This window comes from Anomalospiza imberbis, chromosome 3 (genome assembly GCF_031753505.1).
Source record: "Anomalospiza imberbis isolate Cuckoo-Finch-1a 21T00152 chromosome 3, ASM3175350v1, whole genome shotgun sequence".
NCBI classification, from domain to species: domain Eukaryota; kingdom Metazoa; phylum Chordata; class Aves; order Passeriformes; family Viduidae; genus Anomalospiza; species Anomalospiza imberbis.
The window spans coordinates 85,748,590-85,775,497 of NC_089683.1; the positions used below are offsets into that span (position 1 = coordinate 85,748,590).

Below are 26,908 nucleotides of genomic sequence, written 5' to 3' on the forward strand. Positions count from 1 at the left end.
AAATAACAACAGATAAAATACTAAAAGAAAAAAAGCCCTATGAATTTAGGTAAGATAGACATCATGTTTTGAAAGTGCTGAAACATTCTTTTAACATTACTCTGCATCCAGCCAAGGTTTTGCAATATCCCAGCTTTAGCATAAGTGTTCTGTGTCCTTATTCACCACCACACACTGGCTTGTGGGCAGCCCTGCATCTCCCATACTCCAATTTTTCGTGCTTCTTCTCATACGCAAAGGGAACTCATCTAGATAGCAGACCATGGAGCATCAGAGGAGATGTAGTCCAGCCAGAGGACATCAGATTGTAAGGTCAAGGACATGAGACTTTAAAGCTGCTACTCATACTGTTTTAGCAGCCCAGTGAGACTCAGATTAACATCAACTGCTTTGTATTTGTTTGGATTTTTTTCTGATTGAAAATGCTTCATCCTGGCATTTTCTGAAGAAAGATGATTTTGAGAGACTTAATAATCCAGAAAAAAAGCCCCAAACACTGATGAAAAATCTCCATCCAGTTTTAGCTGTACATAAATGAGAGAAGCTGTTTTTTGATCTGCCAAAAAAACAAATCTTTGATGTATAATCCATTTTTCCTCTCCTAGATCCAGTCTGCTACTTAGCAAACAGACTTGATGAGGTGTGGACAAGATTTTTTTTACCTGTATAGATAAGCATGTTGGTGTGTCTATGCTTTCACTGTGTATTGCTGCTAGAGAAGTCAGACAGATGAATTCTAACCAGTGACATGACTAAATTGCTCAATATTTCATTAATCTCCAACTGTATCTAGATTGAGACAGCCTTTCTTCTTGCACTGTGAACTTTCATATCCTTCCAAATTAAATAAATGCAGAAAGCCATCAGAACAAAGACTTCTGTGCTGAATTTGAGTAACTCACAGGATGGGGACAGACATCTAGCAAAGTCAGCACCCTGACTCACACTCAGGGCAGCAAACATGAGAAGGGGTTCTTCTGCAGCTTTACAGTTTTTTTGTGGTCTCCCCTACTTTTGTATTATTCAAAAATCCACTGCACCAATTCAGCCATAAACACTGACTGCATTCAGGGATCTCGTGAGGAGTAGCAGGAGGACAATCCATGCCTTGGTGGACTTTGCTGCTGCAGTCCCCCTGTGCCGAAGATGGCTATCCTGTATGAAGTGCACGTGGCTGCTGTGGGAGATGTGAGTATGTGCACACACATGGGAAATACTCTGCCACTTTTTCTGGCCACCCCAAATAAATCACTTAATAAAACCCCTGAAGCACACCTTGCTGTGGCAACTGGTAGGAACTGCATGAATAATGGCATTATGAAAACCTGCCTTGCTCAGCTCTTGAGACAGAGACCTAAAGCATCATAATCTGGCCCCTATGACTTGGGCTTTCTGAGATATTTCATATATTAAAAGAACTAATATTTTTAAAATAAGAGATATGTGCTAGTGCACATACCTAGCATTTGACATGGGAGGGGAAATAAAGCAATTAATTTTAAGAGTCATGGCAATGGATAGGAGGGAGACTTGTAGGGCTTTACTGATTTCTTCTAAAAAAAGCTCAAAGCTTTGCAGCAAGAGACAGCCAAGATAACATGAGGTCAAGCAAAATCAGGTTCAGAGCTAATGAGAAGGTGCATGATGCATAATGGAGACATGCACACCTGACTGTAAGATAAACCTGATCATTTAAGGCCTTCAGACCCTTCAAGTCCCTCTGAACTCAACAGGAACAGAAGCTGCTAGAACGAGCAATGGTTTAGTTCAGGAGTTAAAATTCATGGAAACTGTTGATGCAAATTTTTGCTTTCATCCCATGCCAGAACAATTCAGCAGGGTTGTGTAATTCTAGAACTTTTTCTCAGAAAACTTCAGCGCAGATCTGCAGTATTCCCTGCTATTCTTCTCTGGGGCCCTTTTGGTGGTGTTGGTTTTTTTTTTTTTTTTTTTTGCCTACTTTTTGTTTTAAACCTCCATTTCTTAGTACTTGAAATACATCAGAGCTGTAACTGGAAGATATCTAACCCAGGAGGCAGAATCTGAAAGCAAAACTCTGAAATACAGAAGTATCAGAATTATCTCATGTGGGAAACACTTCATTTCACAGTCAATTATTTCCATGGGAGTTTTCAGCAAAATGTCTTCTTGCATCAAAATTATCAATTGCTTTCACTTCTTTTTATTCATGACTGAAGAGACTATTCCTATAAGACAGACACATCCATTTTCAAAAACACTTCAATAAACTGCATGCAACAGAGAATGGGATCCCATTTCTGTCCTGGCCTGAACTATTAATTACTGGATTACACAACTGCCAGTGTCACTCATATCCCTTCAGGCTATTTCTTTGCAAAGGGAGCCAGGTAGATGAGTTTTGATTTGCCAAGCCAAAGCAATTTACTTTCTGATGATGGCTGACACGACAACATCTGGGCAGAAATCAACAGCTGCTCTTCTCATTCTAAATGTGGGAATCCAGCAGTACTCACAGTCAGGGAATCTCCAAGTGCTCCTATGGCTTTGATGTCAGCAGGCCGTAGCTCATGGACTAAAAAGCAGTAGGAGAATAAAAGCAGAATTATAGACAACTGACAAAATACTGTTTAATAGAATAAACATGCAAGTCTTATGTTCCAATGTGATGGCATTTTTGCAGACTTTTAAGGTAGAAAATGCTTCAGTTCTGTGTGTCACCTAGGCAAAATGCGTAACTTCTTGCCTTTGCTTGCAACAGTGCTTTACACTAACATGGAAAGAAATGGAACTTAAAACAGCTTATGTAAAAAATGAAAACAGACTAGATATGTTTACAGATGCATACATTCAATTGGTTTTAATTGACCTACAGGTCTGGGTATTAGATCAATATTTCCTATTAAAAATCTCCCCGTAAAATCTTCAAACTGCACACAGCACTTGCACTGCACTGCTTATCAGAGCACATTCCAGTCACTAACCCTCCTCGCCAATTTTAGTCAGCCACGTTGCTGTATGATGAATAATGTATAAGATACATGCATACAATAAATGTGATCACATTTATCCACAGAGACATACCTGCGGTCATGCAGGACTCATTGTGAGTGGCAGGACAGACTTCTTCCCTTTTCTGCTAAATATACCAGCTTTTATTGTTTACTTTCCATCTAGGATGTGCAATTTCAAGATCTTACTGCTTTGAGAAACAAAAGATGAAATTTTTTCCTATGTATGATTTTAGGTTGGGAGTTCTTTCTCACCTGATGTTGGGACATGACTGGATGGAGTATGACCAGGACATGAGAGTTCACTGCCCCAATTCTGAAACGAGAAGTTACAGAATTGTTTTCATCTTGTAGCTAAAAGACAATGTAGAATTCAGATATAGTTTAGTTGTACAGTGTAGGGCAAAACCAAGTTAAAACATAGATCCTAGTTTGGTGCCTATGTATCTCAACAGTCTTTTTCCACCTCTCTGTTGAATACTATCCAAACAAAAATTACTTCTGGTGACATTTTCTAGCCAAAGCATAAAACCTTATATATTCTATTATTATATTATTGTTCCCCATGTACTTTGCCAGGAACCTATTCTTTCCCTAGAAACTTTCAAAAATGGCTTGCTTTTACTGAATATAAAATTTGAAAAAAACTCAAAGCTTTAAAAGTTCCAGTGAAGAAAACTTAGGCTCTAAATAATTGTACTTTACCATACATTTTAGGTGACATAATAGTTATTATGTATATTCCACCAATAGAGGATATTGAATCAAACACACATTGCAGAACACCTTAGTTCACCAGCAGAGAGAGCTGATGAATATCTCCCCCTGCTTTTTGGTAGCAAGCAACCATATTAATCAAGAAGGCAGCAAGGGAAAAACTAAAATTGTTACAGTGGCCAGCCCTTGCAGGAGCAATGAGAGCTGTGTGCACAGATCAAAAGGCCAGCCCTATTAGAAGCAGGATATCAGGCTAAGGATGTCCTGAGGTCCCTTCCAACCCCAATTATTCTGTGACTGCACAATTCTACCCAAGTAAAACTACATAGACCAGTGGTCTTCAGAAAGCATGGCTGCTGTTAAAAAACATCACGACAAATTCATCTGTTCCTGCAAAAAAAGTTGTAATATGCTCCACTATCAACCACTAAAGTCTGGTTGCAGAGGCTAGAAAGGACAGATAGGCTTATTTTTAGATCAGAAAGTGTTGCTTTAGCTTCTCTCTGCTTCTTTCCTTTATCACTTCAAAAGCTGTTCCTGTTGAGATTCAGTGGAATTGCCTATTAAAGTATAACTCTAGCTCTACAGATAAAAATCCGTACTGCAAACTATGACTTGCTAAGACAATAACTGCTGTTCTTTGTGACCCTCGTGGTACAAAGATTTTGATAATTGGGTTAGTCATGAGCACCCCCAGTATGCCAAACTAGCCCAGTCCATTTTGACTGCGAAGCAAATAATTGCTCCATTTCTTCAAGTCCTACACACAATATCTGTTTCTGCAGTTTATTGAACATGCCTCATGATAGTTGCTCAGTCATGGTGGAAATTAAGTCTCTTTGAAATGGGAGTCCTATCACCTTTGTATAGGGTCACACATCAAATATGTAAAGGTGACTGCAACTGCAGGTTAAGCTTACTTGAGCGTAAGGAAGAACAGTGCCTCCAAAGGAGAATATCTAAACTTTCCTCAGATTATTTGGGGGTCAGGATTCTAAAATAGCTTCTCCATACTGTGAGGAACTTGCTACCTGAATTAATTATGCATTCCAGGTTACTTACTTTAGTTACAGTTTTGCTACAATTGCACCATTAATATAATTAATTTTGTTAGGCTTTTAGGAAAACATTTGTTTACACAGTGAAAAGTGCAATGCAAGGCAGAATTCTCTTTCCAAAAACTGGTAGTAGTTTATATAATCTATAAATTCAGGATGATGTGTTAAGAGATGAGATGCAGCTTTACATAGTTTGCCAAAAATGCAGCAAAAGGTGCAACAATTACCTCTATTGGCTCTCTAGTGGGCTCCACAGGTGTGTAGTTGCTATTCCTCTTTGTTCCCAGGAAGGGACTGTTCTGGAGAAAGAGGAAACAAAATAAGAGAAATAAGAAAAGCACAAATAGGCAAAAAGCACATGGCACAAACCATAGCAAGTGATATCAAGGTATCACATAACCAAGAAAGTAACTGCCTAAACTATAAAAAATTGGAATCTGGACTTTGAAACCATACTTCTTCCTTAAAATTAATAAAATTTGTGTTTAGTACCTTAGGACAAAAATTACATATGCCAGAAGTCAATCACAGTTTAATACTTTCCTCTCCTAACATTCCAAATTAGACTTTATTAGAAGTTTAGTCCTTTCAAAAGGTGCTGATGTAGAAGATGGACAAACCTGGGCATATCTTCTGTGTCAGCAGCAGGGAGATGAAAGATTGCTTTCTGAAAAGATCATTCTTCCCTCCAAGGGAGGTTGTAGAAATTTCATTGTTATTTTTATCCCATATTAATGCAGCATGCATTCAGGAAGACATGCACATCATACAGGCTAAAAATATGCACCTGAAGGCTCACTTACCTCAATCAAGAGAAACTCCAGCATCTGCATAAGGAAGTCTTAAAAAGCACTAAAATTAGAAGGCAGGTTTTTATGGTACTTAAGGTTGCCTCAAAACAAATAATTTTCCATGGCTACTGGCACTTCTATCAATGACCTTTTCATAGCACTTATGGTTACTAAAGGCTTACCATTTCTGCAAAAAAAAGAGGCCATTATCTTTTCAAGGGATATAAAACTTTTCTTTGCCTACTTCTGAAAAGCAGTATCTTTGAATAAGAGTGAAGGAAGGGAAAGAAGCATAAAATCCACATTATTTGGCACTGAAGAAGTTGCTGAGTTCATTTAAGCTGCTTGGAAAGAATGCTGGGTAAAGGAAGTAGGATCAATTTGAGCAAATCAGAGGACTTCTGAAATATGCTGGTTAATAACACAGCAGATTTTCCTCGTCTGACAGGATGGACACAATATGGACAAAAGCCTCATGCATAACTTGAATGCCTGCCTCCAGAAAGAACTCAGAACTCAGCTCCCTGATCTGTTCAGCTCTTTAACCTTCTTGTTGAAACTGCTGAAGAAAGGGAGCCAGTTACTGCTGCCTGCAGCAGTCATTTCCATGTGCTGGTATCTAGCAACTGTCCTGCAAGTTCAGAAGCTTGTTTTGTAACTGCAGAAGCAGCTTCCAAAGACTCTGAAGTATTCCTCTTATGGATCAGGCCAGGAAAGTCAACCTGATATTAATCCAAGAGACAACAGATTCTGGGTTTTCAAAGCTGCTGTGGTGGCCAAACCTCACTGATTCTGTTGTTTGCTGCTTGAGCTGCCTCTGTACTTCACAAACAACAAAAAACAACCTCTGCTGTAACTGCAAACACACAAATCAGCAGGTTGTCAATTGGTATTCATGGCACAGCAAAATAGCCATGGGACACCAGTGCAGGTATATGAGAACACCTGCTCACTCAGAGGTAAACAGTCAACAAAGCTTTAAGTAAACTTATTCCAGATATACCAAATCCCTGCTCTCTGCAGCAAGCACAAGCAGTACAGCCTCCTGACAGCAAACTTCCAAAATGTGGGTATGTTTACCTGAGCTGGACAGCCAAGGATGATGTCAGCTGAGAAATCAAATGAATCAGCTTTCTGGCCTACAGGCTGTAACTAGAAACAAAGACAAAAGAACCTATTTTTAACCGTGTCAGCTCATCTTAAATTTGTAAAACAATTCTAATTAAAAAAACTCCAACATAAATATACCTTTCAAATCTATATGTAGGTGTCTGTGTTTACAGACCTAGATTTACAGCCAAGGCTGAAATGCATCTACTTCCCAGAAAGAACATGGCAACTGCAAAACAAAAGAGCAGCTCTAGAAAGAAGCTTAAAATGGGAAGTGGAAAGCTACAGTGGATCAGTTTAAACTCCTGGAGGATTTTGGCAGGCACATGAAGTACCTTGGAATTTTGCCAGAAGGCAAGGTCATAAACTTTCTTCTCTTGCACAAAAGACATCAAGAGTCCCTCAATTTTTTATAGCTAAGCTGCATGATGGCATCTCCAACAAAGGTTTGTTTATATGTAGAAGATAGTACCAAATCTAATTAGAGGTACTGCTTGATGATTGCAAGCAGTCATGTCAGTTGTTAAAACATTAATCCAAAGTATATGGAAGTTACTATTCAAGATCCAAGATACTGCCTCTGACTGCTGGGTACTCCTGCACTGCAATGCTAAGTAAAATGGGTTTGCTTAAGCAATCTTTAGTGACTCATCTTTATTGAGCTTAACTTATTTCCAAAAGTAGTAAAACTCAACTAAATTAAAGCCACTTTAATTCCTAATGAGACATTAACAACACAGGGACTTAAACATCTAAGTAATCCATTTTAAATTGACAGATGTAGTTACAATTCTTTATTTGGTGGTTTTCCATAGCAGCCCATAGAAACATCATCCTTATTAAATGCTATCCTGCCTTGCATAAAAACAGATGAAGAAGACTTGAAGTCACAAAATTACTGTGATCATGCACTTGGAGGACCCCTCTCTTCACCACACATTTAAAGAACCAAGAGATTCTAGGCAGAGAGCAGTGCCAAAGCCAGAGAGTATTTAACTAGTTAGGGAGAGATAAAACACAAGGTCCAGCATTATTCAGGCCTTAATTGCAAAACTTATTACAGAGATATTTTAATGGTGGTCAGGTCTAGGTGAAGATCTCACTGTATGTAGAGCCTGTCACCTTACCACAGTATTCCATAGAGCCCTGGCAAGTTGAGAATGACCTTTCTGGCTTGGATGGAAGCAGTCAGGTGCAAAGTAGGAGACATCTGGTTTCTCATCCTACAAATAAAAGCATAAAGGACATCTGAGTGTAGAAGAATCCTCACACTTCCGTTTTGGAGTTGCTAAAGCCAAATCAGAACCAGTGAAGGGATATTCATGTTACTTGCTCTCCCTGCTCCATTGCAGAAAGGCTCCCAATTATCTGGCAATACAAACTGTACTTCAGCAGACCCATGAACTACCAGAAACACCTAGCTAGAAAACATTATGTGCCTCCATGGGCAGATCCATCCAGAAGCAGCAAATCCACCATTTTCAATTACGGATACAGTTCCTCTTCAGGTTCTGCAATGAGGATGAATTCCTCTCCCTGGTTCCAGTTGTCATTAGAACTGGAACCACAGGCAGCATTATGCTCTGCAGTACCTTCTGCAAAGCTGTGAGTTTTGAAAGGCTCAAGAAGCAAGTACGTGTTTGACGGGAGGCAGCCTGACCAAGCACACCAGAGCTTTCTAAACAAAACTGCCCTTTAATACAAAATACAATAATACAAAACTTTCCTTTCTGAACAAAACTGTACTTTAATACAGGGTTAATACAGGTACCGGAGGATCTGGAGGAAATGGAGTTTGGAAATTTGTCTGTCACATGAATACTGAGATTAGGGTCACACATGACTGAAACAACTATTTTTGGTCAGAGCAGTTCTTCTTCAAAACTTGAACAGGGTTTTTTCAGTGTGGTTGGACTTGCTTTTTAGAGGACTACTACCAAAATTTGCATCATATCTTTTGCCATGTTTGCAGACAGAGTTTTCAGTTCAGGAACATCTGAATGTTGCGTGAAATAACAAATTGAAAGAGCATCCTGAACTTCTTAAAATCTGAACTAATGCTTGTGAGACTACAAAAAAATTATAAATATTTTGCTTCTTCTGTTTTTATTTCTGTGTTCCCTACCCTCAGTACCAAAATCCTTAGGGATGACTTCTCATGGGGACCAGCTTCATGCACAAACAAAAGGCTTCAGTCAAACAAAACAAAGGAGGCCTGTGAAGCAAATTTGTCCATAGCAGCACCTTAACTTTTCAAACTTTCACCAGCTATTGCAAACATTTTCAGAATCAGCCCAGTCCTATTATGCCAGAGCAATCCCTGCTCAATATTTTGCTCCATCTCCTCTTTGCTCCAGGTACATATGAAAACAGTTTCAGCTTTAGTGAAAGTTTGAGTCTTTTCCTAGATTTACAGCTTACTGGAAATTGCCATTCAACGAACTGAGATATACATCAACATATACATATGAACTACATAAAACTACTTCCACAAGATCATACATAAAGTTCCCTTTCTGTCAGACACAGAAAAATGAGTTATGTGGCATAAAGGGGAGCTGATGCCATAGTCTTCACTGAGCAATGCAGCTATGTTGCTTTAAGAAGTGCAACTTAATAACTTGGTATTTTATTAATCATGTTGCATTTTCAGGAAGAAAAATTATTTATGTACTTCAAAGAACATACACAAACACACCTCTTAAATCAAGTTTTGACTCATTTTCCAAAACAGTAATTGAAATTGACAGAACAATAAGTAAAACTAAGAACTGCTTACTATATGAAGAAATCTGTTGTACTATACCAAAAATCAGCAACTTCTCATAAGAAAAGCACAGAACAAAGTGAAACTATTTTGAATATAGTCTCTATAGGTAAGATACCTGTCCTTAGTCATTTAAATGCAGAAATCACCTTTAGATCATACCTGATCCAGAGGAACCTTCAGATTTTGGAGGAAAGGCTGGATAACGACTGTGAAATTTTCATGAGTGTCATATCTGCCAGACTCTATCAGTCTCTGAATGCCAAGCTGCAAGAAACAAAAACCACCAGCAATACTTCAAAAACATCTCTGCATCATAACTATTTTCTTTGTTTGGGTCTTCTCAAAGCGCTGGAATCAAAAGGAAGTTTTACTTGTGAACTTAAATAGCCACAGCCATAGGCAAAAGAGGGCTGAGATGCTGCAAAGGGGCTGAGAAGGCTGGAACACAATGCTGAAACTGTTTGTCAGGGACAGGGTTTTGGTGACTAAACTCTCATGGATCAACCTCTACTAAGAAACATCATTTTTCTGAAGACCTCTGCTGCCAGTTTTGGTCACATGATAGGTTTGGATAGCATCACATGAGCTCCTGCTGAGTTCATATTTTGGGTAAAATACAGGTATGATATGTTGCTTGGTAATCAAGAGCTCATCTCTAGTGGAAATTAAGTAACTGTACCACTCTAAATAGTCATACCTGGTAAGCTTTGATGGCGTCCCTCACCATTGTTAAATTTTCTGAGTTTTCTTCTCCTGAGAGAACACAGCTACACAGATAACTGTGGGGGAGGTTAGAGGAGAAAACAGGAACAGAGAGATTTAAACATCTGATAATGCAGTTACCACCCTTTGTCATGCAATGCCCTCACAACAAGGATGTAATAAGGGAATCTGTAAATCACATTTCTGTGAAAACATGTTATTGTCCTTGCTATTGTAATTTCAAACCTTAATCTTATTTTCTTCCTCACATGAATGATACTACTTTAAGTAATTTTGGTTTCACACCCAGATATATCAAAGCAGTGCACTCTGCACAGAGGCTAGTTTTTTTCATTAGTTTCACCCTGGCATCCAAAGGCCCTGCAGATTGACAGAGGTGCACACCAGAGCCCCTGGGGAACTAGAAAACAGTACTTTGAAATGTACTGCCTGTTTTACTTCTGAGCTGACACCTTTCCAACCAACAATTCCTTTTGCATTCCCAAGACAGAGAATTTTTCTCTGTCTGAAAGATCAGCAAAGAATGCAAATTACCCATTGCACGGAAGCCTCTGAAACAGGGGAAACCTGTCTACTCCTCAAAAACATCATGTCGCTGCAAAAAAAGGCCTGCAAATCTAAATGTTTGTGCACTTCAACACCATCTTGAAGATGGTTACCTGTTTCAGTAACTTTAACCCTGGCCTTTGAAGTGTACATTATGTACAGTTCTAGATATGGAAAACAGGTCAAAGCCAGGAGAAGGAAATGCCATCAGGCAGGGTGATGTCAGCACTACATGGGAAGGATATCCACAGGACTGTGCTGCTACCTTTAAACATCAGTTCAAATTACAAGAGAAGCACAGAATAAGAACATAAACAGGACAAAAGGAAGTCAAACAAGTCTTACTCTGCCAAGTAAGTGGGGCACCGAACTGAAGGGTCCACAAATAAATGTCTCAGAGCGGTGATGTCCCCCACATCAACCAGACTCACTAGAGCTTTTGGAACCTGAAAGGTAAGTCAGACTTTGGCTTAGAAGAAACTGGTTACACAGCCCACAGTGCATTTATTTTACCCTAAAGTCCATCCATTTGACACCTCTTCCCTTTCTCCACCACTGGAAAGATAAAAAAATTAAAAATAATGGAAAAGCCATAAATCCTCCACCAATCTCCCCCAACTCAGCTTTTGATCCTTCTCCCACACCATAGCTCAATGTTACTATCTGTCATTTCAGACTGCATCTCACTACTGCAGATAGACAAGACAAAAGAAGATGTTTTTTGTACAAGACAACAGCATGTTTGGTACTAGAATGCAAAAAAATACCCTGCAAAATCAACAAACAGAAGACTAGCATCAGTCAGTCATGTCTCAGTGTGAGCTAGAATGCTGGGATAATTTCACAGTACTTGCCTCCTTGTGCAGAATATCAAGAGTTTCTTGAATCCTCTTGATGTAATTCCCATCTGAGTAGTGATCCTGATAGAAACAGAAGAGATTACTATCAAATGGAGACACAAGGAATTTAGGTTGGGAGGCTGGAGAATCACATGAATTCACTTCCTTTTCTGCCCTACAACACAGAGGTCAGTGAAATGTTCTTGCTTCTTTCTAGAGACTGGGGATTTTAAACATAGCAATTAATCCAAAACATAGGGAGGCTTAGTGAAATTTTGGATTTAAAATAAACCTTGTTGAGTAGCAGCACCTATAACCCAAATCCACTGGGCCCTTCATGTAAAAATTCAGGAAGGAATCCAACCTGAATGCATGCTGAACAGCATAAACCAAGTAGCCACAAGCATGCTCACAGCCAGCTGATATGCTCTCATAAAATTATGTGAAATCATTGCTAGTCAAGGTCATAGCTATAAATAAGGTTATAAAACTTGGCAGCAGCAGCAAAGATGCCTAGCAAGGCTCCTGCAGAAGAAGCACATTTCTCAAGCACAGGGGGTTGCAGGAGAATTGAAAATGCTCGTAAGTGAGCATATTAAAGACAAAAGAGTGAGAGCTGGCAGTGAAAGGTGGCCTCTCCCTGTCGCCTGCCCACTCAACTCCCATGACCTCCTTATGGCAGCCCTAAAGGCTTCTCCACAATCCAGAGAAGCATAACATTCAAATAAGACTGAGCACGGCAGCAACTTCCCTTATATATACACCTCACCAGTTCCTAGCACCTCCCCACACTGTGAGTTATGGTGTGGTGACAACTGTAGGGTTGCACCGCTTTGAACTACCACTGCCATTCTTGGATATCTAAAGAGGCCAAGCTAGCAGCAGAGCAGTTACCACATCAGAGGAGTGAGGCATTTCTTCCCTTCTATTTTTTGCTTATGGTCAAAAAGCGGTTCTTATCCTGGAGTAAGCTAGGGAAAACAAAACCATCCTATTCTGCTGCTGGTAGCTTTTTATATCAGGGCATTGCCAGCAACAACCCCTGTCAAAACATACAGCAGCCTGTATAAAACTCATGTTATCTCTGTGAAGGCTTTATGATTTCCCTTGAGGTGTTTCTACACTGACACCACAGTTTGAGATAACCAGTGTCACTACTCACAGGGTCTTTGCAATAGATGCACAGATCGTTGGCTCCAATATGTACTGTTATGAGCTTCCAGTCAGCACTGAAGTCAATTCTCTGTGCAATAAAGAAAATAAGTCTGAATTTCTTTACCTTTGTGATATGCACGTGGTGTCATTGCAGGTGGATCTGCTGTGTGAAGCAACACCTATTCATGCTGTAAGGAGTCCCAGACAACTTACCTGATTAGTTTTCATAAGACTCACAAGCCTTCTTGCTTGAGCTGGCAAGTCCCTGGAAAGGAGAACTAGTGAGTGAAAGTAACACCCGTACTGAGGGACCAACATTACCACACTTCAGACATCTTAAATCAAGATGACAGATATCAGAAGGGTTGAGTGAGGACACAGTACAATACTTATGTTGCTGTGATCAAATTACAGGTTCACATCTTGGTAATAAAATCAACATCAAATCAAACTTGATTATATTATATTATTGATGAATACAGATTTTACTCACGTTCAGTAATTAATCTGGAACTGTAAGTTCAGCTCCTATTACAGTGCTTAGCACCCAAAACAGCTGAAAAGCCAGATATGGCAACAGTTGTAAGCAGAGGGCCTCTGTAGACCTAGGCTGCTATCAACCTATTCCTTGTAGACTAAAACACAGGAATCCCCAGTCCCAGTACTTAGCGGACCTCTTGAGCAACATGTCCCTGAAAAACGTAGGTTTCAGAGCCCACTGTGCACATCCTCCTCATTTTTGTAGCCTGCATCTACAGTACATAACTGTGTGAAACAGCTCTGTGTACACAACTTTTCCAGGGTAATTAAAAATCCAAGAAACCTTCAAGACTACTCAGAGAAATTAAGATGACAGCCTTGCTGTGTTCCAACAGCCAGGTGAGCACTCTCATTCTCTTTTCTCTGTACATATATATATACACAGATAGGATAGATAGAGAGATAGACAGATAGAGAGATAGATAGATAGATAGATACCTAAAGTGCAATGAGTTTTGAGTTACCTAGACTAAGTGCTTCAGCTTTGTTTGACTGCCCTGACAGATTGGTCTTCAAATATGCATAGGGGAGAGGAGGAAGAGGTAGAGGTAGAGGAAGAGGAAGAGGAAGAGGAAGAGGAAGAGGAAGAGGAAGAGGAAGAGGAAGAGGAAGAGGAAGAGGAAGAGGAAGAGGAAGAGGAAGAGGAAGAGGAAGAGGAAGAGGAAGAGGAAGAGGAAGAGGAAGAGGAAGAGGAAGAGGAAGAGGAAGAGGAAGAGGAAGAGGAAGAGGAAGAGGAAGAGGAAGAGGAAGAGGAAGGGGTGAGAAAGCGCTGACCTTCCAGGCAGGTCAGTGGTTCAGAATGAGCTCCATTTCCCTCCAGGCTCTTGTTAAAGACACTGGCTGTCTATCACTTCTGGGAGCATATCAGCTGACATTAATAAGTATGACACTTGTTTTGTATGGCAACCAGAGTTTAGCTCCCCTTTGCAATGCTTTGTTTACTGTAGGAAAAAGAGAGGTCTCTCACCACCCTTGTCCAGTTGAATACTGATCTAACACTGGCATGTGAGCATCTACTGAGGAATGAGCCCTGTCATACATCTACTTGTGACACAGACACTGTGTGCACATAGTAGTTCTTATCACCATTACCCTTGTCCAATGTCATAACCTACTTATTTATATCCCAAAGCTATCACAAGCCACAAGTGGTCACAATTTCCTTCTGCTCTTACTGTGGAAAACCCTAAGCTAGACATTGTCTGCAATATTGACACAGAGGAAAACACCATTTATTGATCTGCCAGTCCACAACATATTTGATTTCTCATACAGTCAGTGAGGTGCTGATGCATCCTGAGCCAGTGCAGTCAGCAAGATCCAATAACGTCTTGAATGAAGTAGTGCCAGCAATGATCCATCCTTCAACTGCAATTTCAACCAAATTTAGATCTTGACCAATGGAAGCAGTTTGCTAATAGGAAATACAGATATTCACAATTCCTGTCACCTGTTTTCTCCTCTCACTCTTAAATTCTTAACCTCCTTTTTTCTTTTCCCCACATGAAATCATAGACCTCAGCCAGGCTGTGCTTCAGCAACATTATTCACATCTATCCTTAACTCTGTCATGTACTTAAGCACTTTGGCAATGAATGCAGATAGGCTTAGGAACATTTTGCTGTATGAGACCTGCATTTTCGTCTAGTTCAATAAAGACCTCTTCAAAGCAGCCATGGATTTAATTTTAAGAAACCCTTACACCTGGTTTCTATAAACTGATAAGGCTGCAAAATTATCTGATTTCAGAAATGTCCCAGGACCTCTAGAAAGCACTTTCCAGATAACCATAAAGCAAGACAGGCCAGGTAACAATTCTTAAATACCAGCATTAGGTGGTGGACTTTTTTTGCCCTGTGAATCACGGGAAAATTGAAGGTTTTGGCTGATGAAGAATAAATGCTGAATTGCATCATCATTCCAGGGTCAAATACCTAAAACAGGAGAAGCGTTACCTTACGTTGCAATACATTGACTAGGATGAATGCATCTTCTCAGGTACATCAAGAACCAAAACACTATAGGACAGAACCCCAGAATAAGTGTTTGAGAGCTCAAGAATAGTATTTTACAGGACTTTACTTTTGCACAACTTTCTGCAGAGAGTTATGAGACAGAGAAACAACAGAAGACAAGCAGAAATCTGGCATGATTGTTGTCTATGTCTCCTTGCTGAATGTTTATAAAATGTGGTTACAAAGCAAAGATAGCTCAATTTCATCATGTTTATCCAGTCCAGTCACTTGTAGGGAAAGAGAGAAAACAAATTGGTATTAAGGAAATCAACAATTTTCATTAGACTAGCATCCATCAACTCATTTCAAACAGCTAACAAATAGCTATTTAATAGCAGTGCCTCAGTTGCTGACACAAGCTGCCCTAAGTCATAATGGTGACTTAAGATATTGTATGTCCTGCTTCAAGTCCTCCCACCAGACCAAAAAGCCTTTTTTAGGATTCAGCTGATAAAGAATATGAGACAGGCACCTCTCTTATTCTTTCATGCAGCAAGCAATTGCTGGAGGTAATCTGGATATATGCTGCATACAGTATGTTAATAAATTTCATTGACATACACATTTCACTGACATACACATTTACATTTGGTCATCACCAAATACAAAAATGCCTTCTTTCAGTTCTGTGGGGGCTGTAGGATATAGCAGGGGACCTAGCACCCTATTTCTGTCAGGAAATCCAAGCATTTACTGAGATTACCAGAATGAGTCAGAAGTTACACAGGGCCTACAGGAGAGCAGTAAAAAAACCTGATAAATCCTAATAATCTTTGCTTAGATACAGCAAACACAAACACCTCTCTTGGCTTCTGAACTTCACTTCCAAGACTCCTTTGGGAAGCAAGATGAATTTTTCTTTAAACAAACAAATTAAGGTCTGGGTAATAGCAATTCACAATGTAAAATCCAAGCATGATCTGCCTGATTCCGTGCCCAAACCATGACTGAATTCAAGCAGCCATCTGTTTTGTTAATTAAACAGCACTGACTTTGAATAAGTATCCAGGGATTTCTAGGATAAGCAATATAGCAAAGCTCAACTCATGCAGCTTCCCAGGTGTGACTAAAAGCAAAAAGCCAAATTCAGGTGACTGCAAGACATTACAATCCCTATTATGTTGGCAGAACTGGCTCCAACTGCACCAGGTCTTCAATACACCAAAACCCATGGATGACTATTAGTAATTCTCTTTTCTTAAGATTCTAGACTGTTTTTTTTCCCCCATCTCTCTCCTGTCCTTTCCTGCTTGCTTATCCAGAAACCTGAGGCCAGAATTACGTAAGACTTCATCCTGTTTTACTCCTAGTTTCTCTTACCAATTCATTACATGTTCAATTTCTAAAAACATTCACAGATTTACTGACTGATAAATAGATAAATGAATAGATGTTGAACAGGAAGAGTAGAAACCTCTCAATTGTTTCTGCCAGTTTCTTGTTTGTGGATTTCATAATGAGGACTGTTAGTTTCATTTGAAAGTTCAGCAATGAAATAAACCCATACATTTAATGTGTTTTGAGCCAATTTCCACTCTAACTCAACTGGTTCTGCTTGCTCTTCAGAGCAAGTTGTGACAGCACATGAGACAGTTGAAAGGCAATTAGATGAAGCATCCATCACCTACAAATGTAAAACAAAAAGCTATATACTCAGCCAGTGCTCCAGGAACTGCCTGGTTAAGGAATGCATTGGAATCATTCTCACTCCCAGTACCAGTTGAGTAGCCCATGATTTTAACATTGAACTCTCGAAAGATGTCTGAAAAACAGAGGTGGCAATGAAGGCAAAAAGACTCCAGCTGCTCCCTGCCTACAGGGACTAGAAGAACACACCAGCACTGCCACAGTTTTCCTCTGACAGCACAGCTGCTGCTGCTGCCAGTCAACCTTGATGGAGTCACCAAGCAGTGGGGAGAGGGGTCACCAGCTGCAGTAACTCAGCAGTGTGCTTGCACTGCACTGACACCAGCAGATAAGATGAGCAGAATTGGGGACTACTGTGTGCAGTTCTTTCTCATGTTGTAGTGGTTAAAGCCTAAAATAAAATTATCAGTTATAGGACGTTGACTTTGTGAAGTGAGTGTGAAGGGTCCTTCAGCACAGCCGAGCTGGTTTTCACCTAAAGCATCTGGGCCTGCTTCACTGCTGTGCAAAATCTCATACTACTGACAAATGTGAAGAACAAAGCCTCAGGTGCATGGTTCTGATGAAGTTCCACCATGTTCTCCATAGTAGTTTCCAAAAGGAAGTTGGCAGAGTAATTTACAGCTGAGAGTGAACACGGCCACGTTGTAAACCATAAAATCTACTTCAATCTCAAAGACTGAGTTTAACCACATTTTAGTGAGGGCTTTATCAAATGTAATAGGACTCAATGAATCAATTAATTGCTTATTCTAATTATATTCCTGTTACATTCTACTTAAATAATGGCCAACACACAAAAGAACAGCTTACTGGCCCTCTTTGAATGGAAGTTTACTACAGCTAATCCAAATTGAAAGTTGAGTGGCTCTACATTAACAATAGACTGATCTATGTAAAGTTGCAGGTTTCAGTGAAGAGAAAGTTAAAATTATTCCCTTTACGTTACATGTATGAGTAGGCAACATTATTTTCCATGGAGGCCTACTCTATGCAAATATTTCTTTTGGAAAAATTGTGATGGAATATTTCTTAAAAGCAAATGTTAAGTACATCATGAGCACGGACATAGCAAGGTTATTTAGAAATTCAAATAATACTCACCAAAGAGTTGAAAAGGGAGAGGGAAAAGAAAGTAACAGAATTTCTATCTGTTCTCAGCTTCAGTGATGAAGGCAACTTTTTATTTTTTAATTGCAGCATACTGTTTCTTTTAAAGGTAGTTCTTGTTAATTACACTAAAGCAGCTTTGAGAAACTTAAAAACAATCTATAAATCTACCAGAAATTAGTCCACTGCATCTCTCAATCTTGCCATTTATATGTAGCACAGCATTTACTTACTAGGTAGAGTAGTCACGTTCTCCAACAACTCATCTCCTCCAATACTAAAATGAGAAAGAAAAATCCCAGTCACTCACCCCTGATCTGGACACAGACAATAAACAAAGTGAAGACCTGCTACACATCATGGGGGAAAGCAAAGGGTTATTAATTTGGTAACCATCATTCTATCAGAATCCATGGAGATGACAGAAGTGTAAGTGTTATTGGGAGAACAGGTGAGGTTTCAGTGGTGAAGATACTTGTCAGGAGGATTTAATGCTCTTGCAGATGTGCGGGGTACAGTCAATCATTGATCAAGTGGCAGAAAAATGCCTGACGTAGCTTCATACTCAAATACTCAATTCATACTTAAGTACTGCAGATTAGAAGGTCAACTTTGAGGCCCATTCCAGCCTCATGAAGCCCCTCTCAGGCAACACCAAACACAGACAGCCCTTGAGTGACAAGATAACTTCAGCAGTAGCTCCTCACTCCTCCTGCTTTCTGCACAGGGATATATTTCTTCAGCTTTTGTGTTGACAGGACATACTGAGGCCACACTCCAGCTTACACAGAGGTATTAGTACAGCACAGAACTGTTTCAGTCAATATCAACAGAGCTACATCACAACAGCAAAACAATTTAGTCTTTTACGACTGTGTGTTGCTATATGTGGCAAAGTTCTCTGGCCAAACAAACTATTTTCCATTACACTACAAAAAGTTCAGAAATAGAAAACTTTGAGAAGAAGTCCTAAAACCAACCAATTCTGACTTGTTTTGTAGATTTCCAACCTGACATCCCAATACAAAAATACAAACTGTTGCAGGCAGCCAAAAATGAAAACATGAGAGAGATCAAAAAGCTTGCTTAAAATCCACTGCTGAAAATACTTTCTGTAAAACTACCCTTATAACAAAATCTTGATACACCTTCAAGAAATGCTAGCCTGAGGAGTAACCTTTTTTTCAACCTTCTGGCAGCTGAAAGACCTAAAACACATCTCTTCATTACCTTGGCTGAAGACTTACCTCCAAGACAGTCCCCGGTATTGAGTGTTCACATCCTGGAGGGTATCTGAGGCAATTCCTGAACCAGCCTGGACATTATTTTTCATTAACCAAATGAAATTAAAGCACAGTTACTAATGCAATAATAACTTGTAATACAAATATATAAACAAATAAAATTTACTAATTTAAATAGAATTACATAGTGATTTTATTTACTTTTTAATTGAGTGGATGTCTTCCAAAGCTTTAAAAGACATCTGACTTTTCCCAAACCTTTCTCCTGAAGGACAAAACAATACCTTTCATAATTATTTAAAAACATCATATTGTATATATGACTCACAAAATGTATGATGGAGCTGTGGAACATAGACATGGGTCTAGATGAGCTAAATAACACTTTTATGGTTGCATTAGTCAACAGTGATGAAGACATCTCAATCAAACACACAAAATGGCTAATGATATGAAACACTACATTAAATCAGCAGAGAAAATAACCATGTATCAGAAAGAACCACCATAACTCATATATACCAGTTTGAAAACCAATGTGCTAAATATAAAGATTTATAGCAGAACTGGAGCAAGGAGGAAGCACTCTCTACACTTACCCTGAAGAAAGAGGCAAACGGGCAACTACACCCATCCTAAACCACCTCCAGAATTCAGAAGCAGAGTTCCTGACAGCTGTGATTGTATAGTTTCATTCTAAATCTAGGTGTATGCTAGTACTTGAGTACAGTACTAAGCAGCTATTTTCTGCTACCTTAGATTAAACCGCAATACCACATTTGTCTTCTATGTATGAATTTTATTGAAATAACAGACTGGTGCTCAGAGTAACTATACACAGGCCAAGTGCAGCTCTGAGACAGCAATACATTACTGCATATTCTATGAGAGCAGATTTTATTCCCAGCTCCTACAGACTATACTTAGAAGCAGAAGCACTGCAGGGCCCTAGATATCACAATACAGCAATCACAACCATATACAGCGTATATTTTATTTGTTAATACTGCAGGTTTACATCAAAATTCTTCTATTTATTTCAGTAGCCTCCTGTGTGTAGGAGTTGTAGCACCATGTCTGCAAGAGAGTTGTAAAGGGTTCACGGTTTGTACACACAATGTGTTTGTTGTTAAGCCTCAGATTCTGAGAAACCTATGTTCCAATTACATCTTTCTATCCAGTGTTTCCTTTGGCTATAGAATTTCAATCTTTGACCAGTATGAAAACATAAGGCAGAAAGGCATAACTGGAATATAGGATGTCTGGATTTTGAAACATATTCCTTCTTGACTACCAAAGATAATCATCAGTAGCAAGAACTGTATCATGATCAAGAAACCAGTTAAGAGTTAAAACAGACACAGTAAAATGACTGAATATCTTCTGAAATGCATTAAGTCACAGGGCTCTCACCACATACTTCCTTATTTCATTAATGCTAAAATTATTAAAATGCTATTATCCAAAACCACTTCACTGCATTCTGTTCCTGAAAGAACTGAGGCTGAAAAACAGGCTCATCAGTCCATTCCTATGCGGAAAAAAAAAACTTTAAAAAGCAGAGTAACCTAAGCCTTGTGCTATGTCCCATTCATTTCAACAGCATCTGATCTCTTCTGTCTTCAATCCAGCAAACTACTTAGGCACCTCTTTAAAGGATTTGCTTGTGTTTTTGCCTGAGTTCAAAAGCATATGAATAAATGTGTAGGGGAATGGACTGTTGGAAGACTGACACCTTCCTTCTTAATCTAACTGCTAGATCTATTATAATCCATGAATGAACAGATCTTTGCTTCTGGGTGCAATATCTATTTCCCCTCCACTGGAGCAGGCATATGTTTGTAGTTTTACCAAGAAAACAGTAAAAACACTGTCTTCTTACCGTCAAAGAATCCCCAAGGGCTGCTACAATTTCCACATCAGCTGGCTTTAGGGAATGCACTGCAAAGGAAAGAGATACAATTGAACCTGGCTGGGAAATAGCTATTTTTTTTTTCTCTCCTGTGTATGTGAAATACGGCATTGTCAGTGTGATGCTGTGTCACATTGTTCTTGCAATACCCAAGTGATAAATCAGAAGCTCTTTCCAGCTCATCTCCTGTGACTGTAGCACCAACATATGCATATTATTCAGTTTTTCAATGGTTAACATCCCTTCCGAAAAGACAGGAGAGCAAGGAGCAAATAACAATAAGTGACAAACAATATCCAGATCCAAAGTGGAGGTAAAACAATGCAGAATTACACAAAGCAGGAACAACACATTAAAGACTTCAAAAGACTATGGAAAAGACAATATGAAGATATTTGAAAAACCAAATACTGCCAAATTCCAGACTAACACGAATGAAGCTGTATTTCCAGTTTCTTTCCATGACATTTAGGTGGAATATCTCATAAGCTATGTCAGCACTCAAATCTGGATTTCATCACAAGTTATTTTGAAGTTCTCCACTGGCAGTGAGTTCAGTGAAGCTACTTAGTCAGAATGCTACCTTGCATGACAGTGTGGCATTGTATCTGTTAAGCATCTGCTGAAAAGCATGGCATCCTTTCTGAGCAATGTTTTTCACAGTCCAGCAACCATTTCAGCCAAAAATTAACTTTCATCTTGAAGGACAGCTGAAGGTAATTCAACTTCTTAACATAAAACAGGCAAGACTACCTGAAGTTGCAGGAGGGGAAGATGGAGACCTGTCCTCACATGGCAGCTGGCTTCCATAATTCTAAAGAGAAAAAGAAAGCTGAAGAGCATTTGGCTACCAAATACAGTCAGTAGAAACTAGGATCTTCCCAGCAAAGGCCAGGTGGATAAACTAGAGCCTCTTTAGCAAGTAATTAACTAGACAGGTCTTGGTTGCTCAATTCAGTAGTCATATTCAGTATTGCTCAGAAGAGTGCAGCATCCTGTACTGCATGTATTTAAGCATGTGCTCTTACAGGTGTTTTCTGATGCATTTTGCCTAACTCAGGGAGCAGCTCCCTGCTCTGTGCCATGCATTCAGCCTCCCAAGCTCCTCTGGCCAAAGACTGCTTTCCCCTGTGCTGCAGAACATAACTCATTTGGTTACCATACAGGAACAGATGCAGCAGAGTAACAGTGGGATGGTGATGTTGACACTTACTGGAGTTTGGTTAGGGTATGTGTAATTACTGTTCTTATATGTCCTCAGGAATGGCTCAGCCTACAAAACAAGGCAATCTGAATCAATGCAAAGCAACAGAGGAGTGCACGGAGATTTCCATTCCCCAAACTTCGGCTCTCAGATGCCTGTAGATGATTAGCAGCTTGATGCAAATAAAACACAGGGATTAAAAATAAATAAGTAAATAAATGGCCTCTTTAAAAATCTGTGTAACAATAGTGTAAATCTGGGTTATATTTTTATAACAGAAGTTAGAGAATACCATCAGGACCCTGCTGTGTGTGGCTCACAAGAAGCTCGTGGCCCCATTGCAAGGTATTCCCAGTGAATCCTGCAGAGCTCTGCGACTGGTACCATCACTGCTGTTTCCCCCACTGAAGCTTTGCCATTCGGTGTGGATACTTGATGGTCCTGGTTAGGTAGGCCAAACACTCTTCCCTTGTGTTTTGGCCACCTGTGATGTGTGACTCTGAGGAAGCTGACTCCTGCTTACCCTCCATCCTCTCCTGAGTGAGTGGTCATGCTGCTCTTGGTGGCAGTGGCACAAACTGTGTGGGGAGTAGCAGATCACCCTCACAGAGCCAGAGCTCCAGGCACTGGGTAAAGGCTCCCAGAGCCCCAGCCACTCCCAGCACCTCCACATAAACACAGACACCCTTGTAACTTACCTCAGATGGACATTTGAGGACAATCTCATCATCCATGTTCTGACTATCTGTCTTCTCCCCTACAGGCTCCAGCTGGGGGGAAAAGGGGATGCACAGAGGAAAAGCAGATGAGTGCCAGAGAGCAATGGGCGATGCTGTGCTGCCAGTCATTGGAAACCACCTCTGCAGCACAGCAAGACAACTGCAGGGCACTGCACCAATGCTGGCAGCTGCCTCATGCACTGATTCTTTGTGTACTGAAGAGGCTAATTCCCATACACCTGGAATGTGGCCTGCTGGTCAATGTGCCTGGCAGGCGTCATCTTCCTGAGAGACACAGCCCAAACACACCCAGCTTTACCATACCCCGAGATTTACTGGTTTTATATGACTGCTTCAACAATTCAGGTGACCTTTCTTCCTATGATCACTCTTTTCCTTTGTAAACACAATTCAGAAAAGATATGGCTACCTAGTAGATCTCGGGGTGGGGGCAAGGGGGAGGTTGTGCTGCCAAGGGCAGGATGAAGTGAACAAGGAGAGAGCAACACAACCTTTAGAAAACTTACCATATTGTTCCACAAAGCACGTGCAGCCTGGGAATGAGTCTTTTGGCTGAAGTGGAAACAATCTGGGGCAAAATATGAATCATCTGGCCATCCCTCCTAGAAAACAAGATAGGTGCTGTCACAGAGGCAGCAAAATGCAGCAAGCTGTATATTCTGTCTTCTCTCTTCCAGTGAGATAACCCAGCAGACTTCTAAACAAAGTATCTGCAAAGGCCTCTGAGGCAAACAGAATTCAACCAGGCCAGGGAAAGTTAGTAACTCAGAACTAAGAAGCCTTTTAATACTCTTTAATACATTATTCCCAAAGTAATAAGGAATAAAAACCACTGTGACTCTGAGAACAGAATACTTGGGCACAGATATCAATTTTGTTCTTTATTTCCCTTGAGATTTACACATTACAGTCCTTTGAAACATATGGGTTTTCATATCAAAGGTCATTTACCAAAGTACTGTAAAGGACTTGATGTATAGGGAATGTAGAGCAAGTGCTTCCTGATGAAGACTTTGACCAAAAATATCTACTTCATGGCTGTCCAATTGCAGTGTCCCAAGTCAAGGTCTGTATTCCTGTTGCTCAGTATCGCATATTCCATAAACATTTCATGCGATTTTGGATGGCAACTGAATATAATAATTAATTACTGTGTCAGGAAACTGCTAGCTACATTTACAGCTAAAACAATTTTGACAAGTCAGTGGCATTGCACCAGGATTTAATGTAGGTGTGGTTTTCTTGTTAGTTTTACCTGTGTTTTTGGCATTTCCATATTAGTCATAAATGGCTGCATAACCACTGTGAAATCATCCTTCGTGTCATACCTTCCACTCTCCACTAACTGGCGAGTTCCCTCCTAAAGAGTTAAAGAAAAGTTGTCATTGTCCCTTCTGTGTTCAGCTCATCAAGCTGTTCCATCCTTTTACACCTCACCCAGGGGTTGCCCCTCCCTCCTGCAGAAGGTTTTCAGCTTGGGCCAGGCAGCCAACCCAGCTGCCTTTTTGAGACACCCCACACAAGGACTGGCAGCCTGCTCAGGGATTAGGTTTTCTGTCAAAAATATGTCCTTCCAGAATCACCAAAGTATTTTTGGTTTGGCTGACACACTGTGCCTGAAAACTTGCTCCTGAGTTGCCATGTTGTTTGACTGAACCTGATTTTCAATAATATAACTGATCATAAAACTGCTGACATTCTGACATACTCTATTTCCTATGGCTCTGTAACAATTATTCTTCTCATCTGTTATGTTGGTTTAGTGAAACAGAATTGTAAAGATCCTGATCCTGCTTTTTTTTTAATCACAACTACAAATATGTCATTAGAATGAGTGGAAACTGTCCCCTACTTTCAAATTAGCCCACCTGTTGTCCCTTGATCAACAGAAGGATGACATTAAACTTCTAACAAATGCAATGTGCCTTACCTGATACATTCTGTTTAAGTAGATCAACTTCTTTAACTCATTGGAATTGTTCTTAGGGTTTATGACACAAGGGCACAGCATCCTGTGGGATAAGAGCATGGTGCTGAGATTTGCTCTTCCTTTTTCCCCCTTGCTTCCCAGCTGACAAGCTGCAGGATTAAAAGCTCTGAGAAGGATTTCTTTGAAAGGCCATTGAATGAGAGCATTACCTCTCACCCCTGAGTTTCTTCATAGCCCAAATTCTTGAGCAGAAACACATTTATTAGGGACAAATTAATGAACAGAAAGTGAGAAAAAGCTTCCATGCAAGCAAAAACCACACTGTGTGCCCATGGCAAGGTTTCAGCAGCAGGAGTGATCTCTGTGAGGAGGGGCCAGGGCTACCTGTTCTGGACACAGCTCCAGCAAACCAACCACAGGGTATGGCTGAGCCTCTCAGCCAAGCTGGTGGTGTCTCTGTGAAAACCTACCTAAGAACGGGCAGAAAACACCAGAGAGAGAGGAGAGAACAATAGCAGGAACAAGGAAGAGGTGCTCCATGGCAGAACAGGCGCTCCTGGAAGGAACCATGGCCTGTGGATGCACATGAGTGTAGGATTCATGCTGGAGCACAGGATAAGAGTGAGGAGGAAGGAGTAGCAGAGATATACCAGATGCAGACCCTAAGCGATGCCTCACTGAAGGGGCTGAGGCTAGCCTGCAACAGTAACAAGGGTGGGGAGAGAGATGTTTGGAGAAAAGTTGAACCTGAGAAGGAGGAAGGACAGGTGTTTTAGCTGTTCAACTTCTTTGTTCATTCATTTTCCAGTACCAGAATCAGTAAATAAATATTTATGCTCATGGACAACAAAGACAATTAAGTTCCCCAAATCAGGTCTGTTTTGCCTGCAACGATACTTGGTAAGTGGCTTCCTGGTCTTTATTTTGACACACAATTTTCTTGCTCACAGTCCTTGTTTTCTCCCCATGTTGCTGGGGTGGGGTGAATGAGCAGCTGTGGGAGTGACTGGCTGGCACCTGGGGCCAACCCATCCCAAAAAACTGTTCCCAAGTACACTTGTGCAACATGCTTTTCTTCAGCAGAACTCCTTCAAGATGGAGTTGCCACAAATTCATTCTAATCAGCTGAGAGAGTCAGAGGTTATAGTGTGTATCACAGCAAGGCTGGTAAAGCACCAAAACAATCACCAGGACTGATGCAGAATTCTCCATCCTTAGAGAACCATTCTAATCTGAGGCATTTTAAGATTCTGTGAACTCAAGTTGGCCACCTTTATCCCTCCCCTGAGGTTTTGATCTTTCTAGTGCATGGATATTTTTGGGATGTTCCATCTTCTTGGGCATGCCCCATCACTACTTCAGAAATCCAAATGAGAAGAAGAACTCCTTTCAAATATCCTGACAGTGTGACCACAGTAAACCATCCCTGAGAGAGCTCTTAGAGAAAGACCTCCTACCGAGATGCAGTTGATACATGTAAAATATACAGAGATCCCTACTGTGTCCAAACTTGTCTTAATGGAGACCAACTAACAAAATCTTTTACTTCCATAGCACATCTATATGAGAACAGTACAAATCTAAATTGTGTTTTCAGAAGTTTCAGAAACATATGTTAGGCAACCTTAGTAGACACATCTCTTCAGGTTGTTTCCTACTCTCAGAAAAAAAAGAGAAGACTTTCAAGATCAAAACCCTCCTTCAGGTTCTTCTTCTACTCAGTAGAATGGCATTTATTGTCCCACATGGGCTCTGCTTATCACCCTGTAAACTTGGCTTGCTGCCAGACAGGCAAATGTTGAATTCAGCATGGCACCTGAAATTATGTGGGAAGATTACAGCTATCATGAGCTAATCTAATCTAAAG

The 26,908-nt window shown here is 40.2% G+C and overlaps 1 protein-coding gene across 1 annotated transcript in view; it reads right to left on the minus strand.

Annotated features, from left to right (window-relative positions):
- PLB1 (phospholipase B1) overlaps positions 1 to 26,908 on the minus strand; it is a gene marked incomplete at its 5' end in the record, with an annotated part of 78,869 nt that overhangs the window by 16,427 nt on the left and 35,534 nt on the right. Inside the window, 21 exons of the mRNA XM_068185533.1 lie at positions 2,496 to 2,554; positions 3,246 to 3,306; positions 4,993 to 5,064; positions 6,637 to 6,708; positions 7,794 to 7,889; positions 9,596 to 9,700; positions 10,134 to 10,215; positions 11,051 to 11,151; positions 11,560 to 11,625; positions 12,707 to 12,787; positions 12,913 to 12,964; positions 16,908 to 17,016; positions 18,245 to 18,288; positions 19,259 to 19,326; positions 21,138 to 21,196; positions 21,921 to 21,981; positions 22,381 to 22,440; positions 23,070 to 23,141; positions 23,618 to 23,713; positions 24,367 to 24,471; positions 25,042 to 25,123. Of these exons, the coding sequence (XP_068041634.1) occupies positions 2,496 to 2,554; positions 3,246 to 3,306; positions 4,993 to 5,064; positions 6,637 to 6,708; positions 7,794 to 7,889; positions 9,596 to 9,700; positions 10,134 to 10,215; positions 11,051 to 11,151; positions 11,560 to 11,625; positions 12,707 to 12,787; positions 12,913 to 12,964; positions 16,908 to 17,016; positions 18,245 to 18,288; positions 19,259 to 19,326; positions 21,138 to 21,196; positions 21,921 to 21,981; positions 22,381 to 22,440; positions 23,070 to 23,141; positions 23,618 to 23,713; positions 24,367 to 24,471; positions 25,042 to 25,123 (1,603 nt within the window). The remainder of the gene's footprint in view (positions 1 to 2,495; positions 2,555 to 3,245; positions 3,307 to 4,992; positions 5,065 to 6,636; positions 6,709 to 7,793; positions 7,890 to 9,595; positions 9,701 to 10,133; positions 10,216 to 11,050; positions 11,152 to 11,559; positions 11,626 to 12,706; positions 12,788 to 12,912; positions 12,965 to 16,907; positions 17,017 to 18,244; positions 18,289 to 19,258; positions 19,327 to 21,137; positions 21,197 to 21,920; positions 21,982 to 22,380; positions 22,441 to 23,069; positions 23,142 to 23,617; positions 23,714 to 24,366; positions 24,472 to 25,041; positions 25,124 to 26,908) is intronic.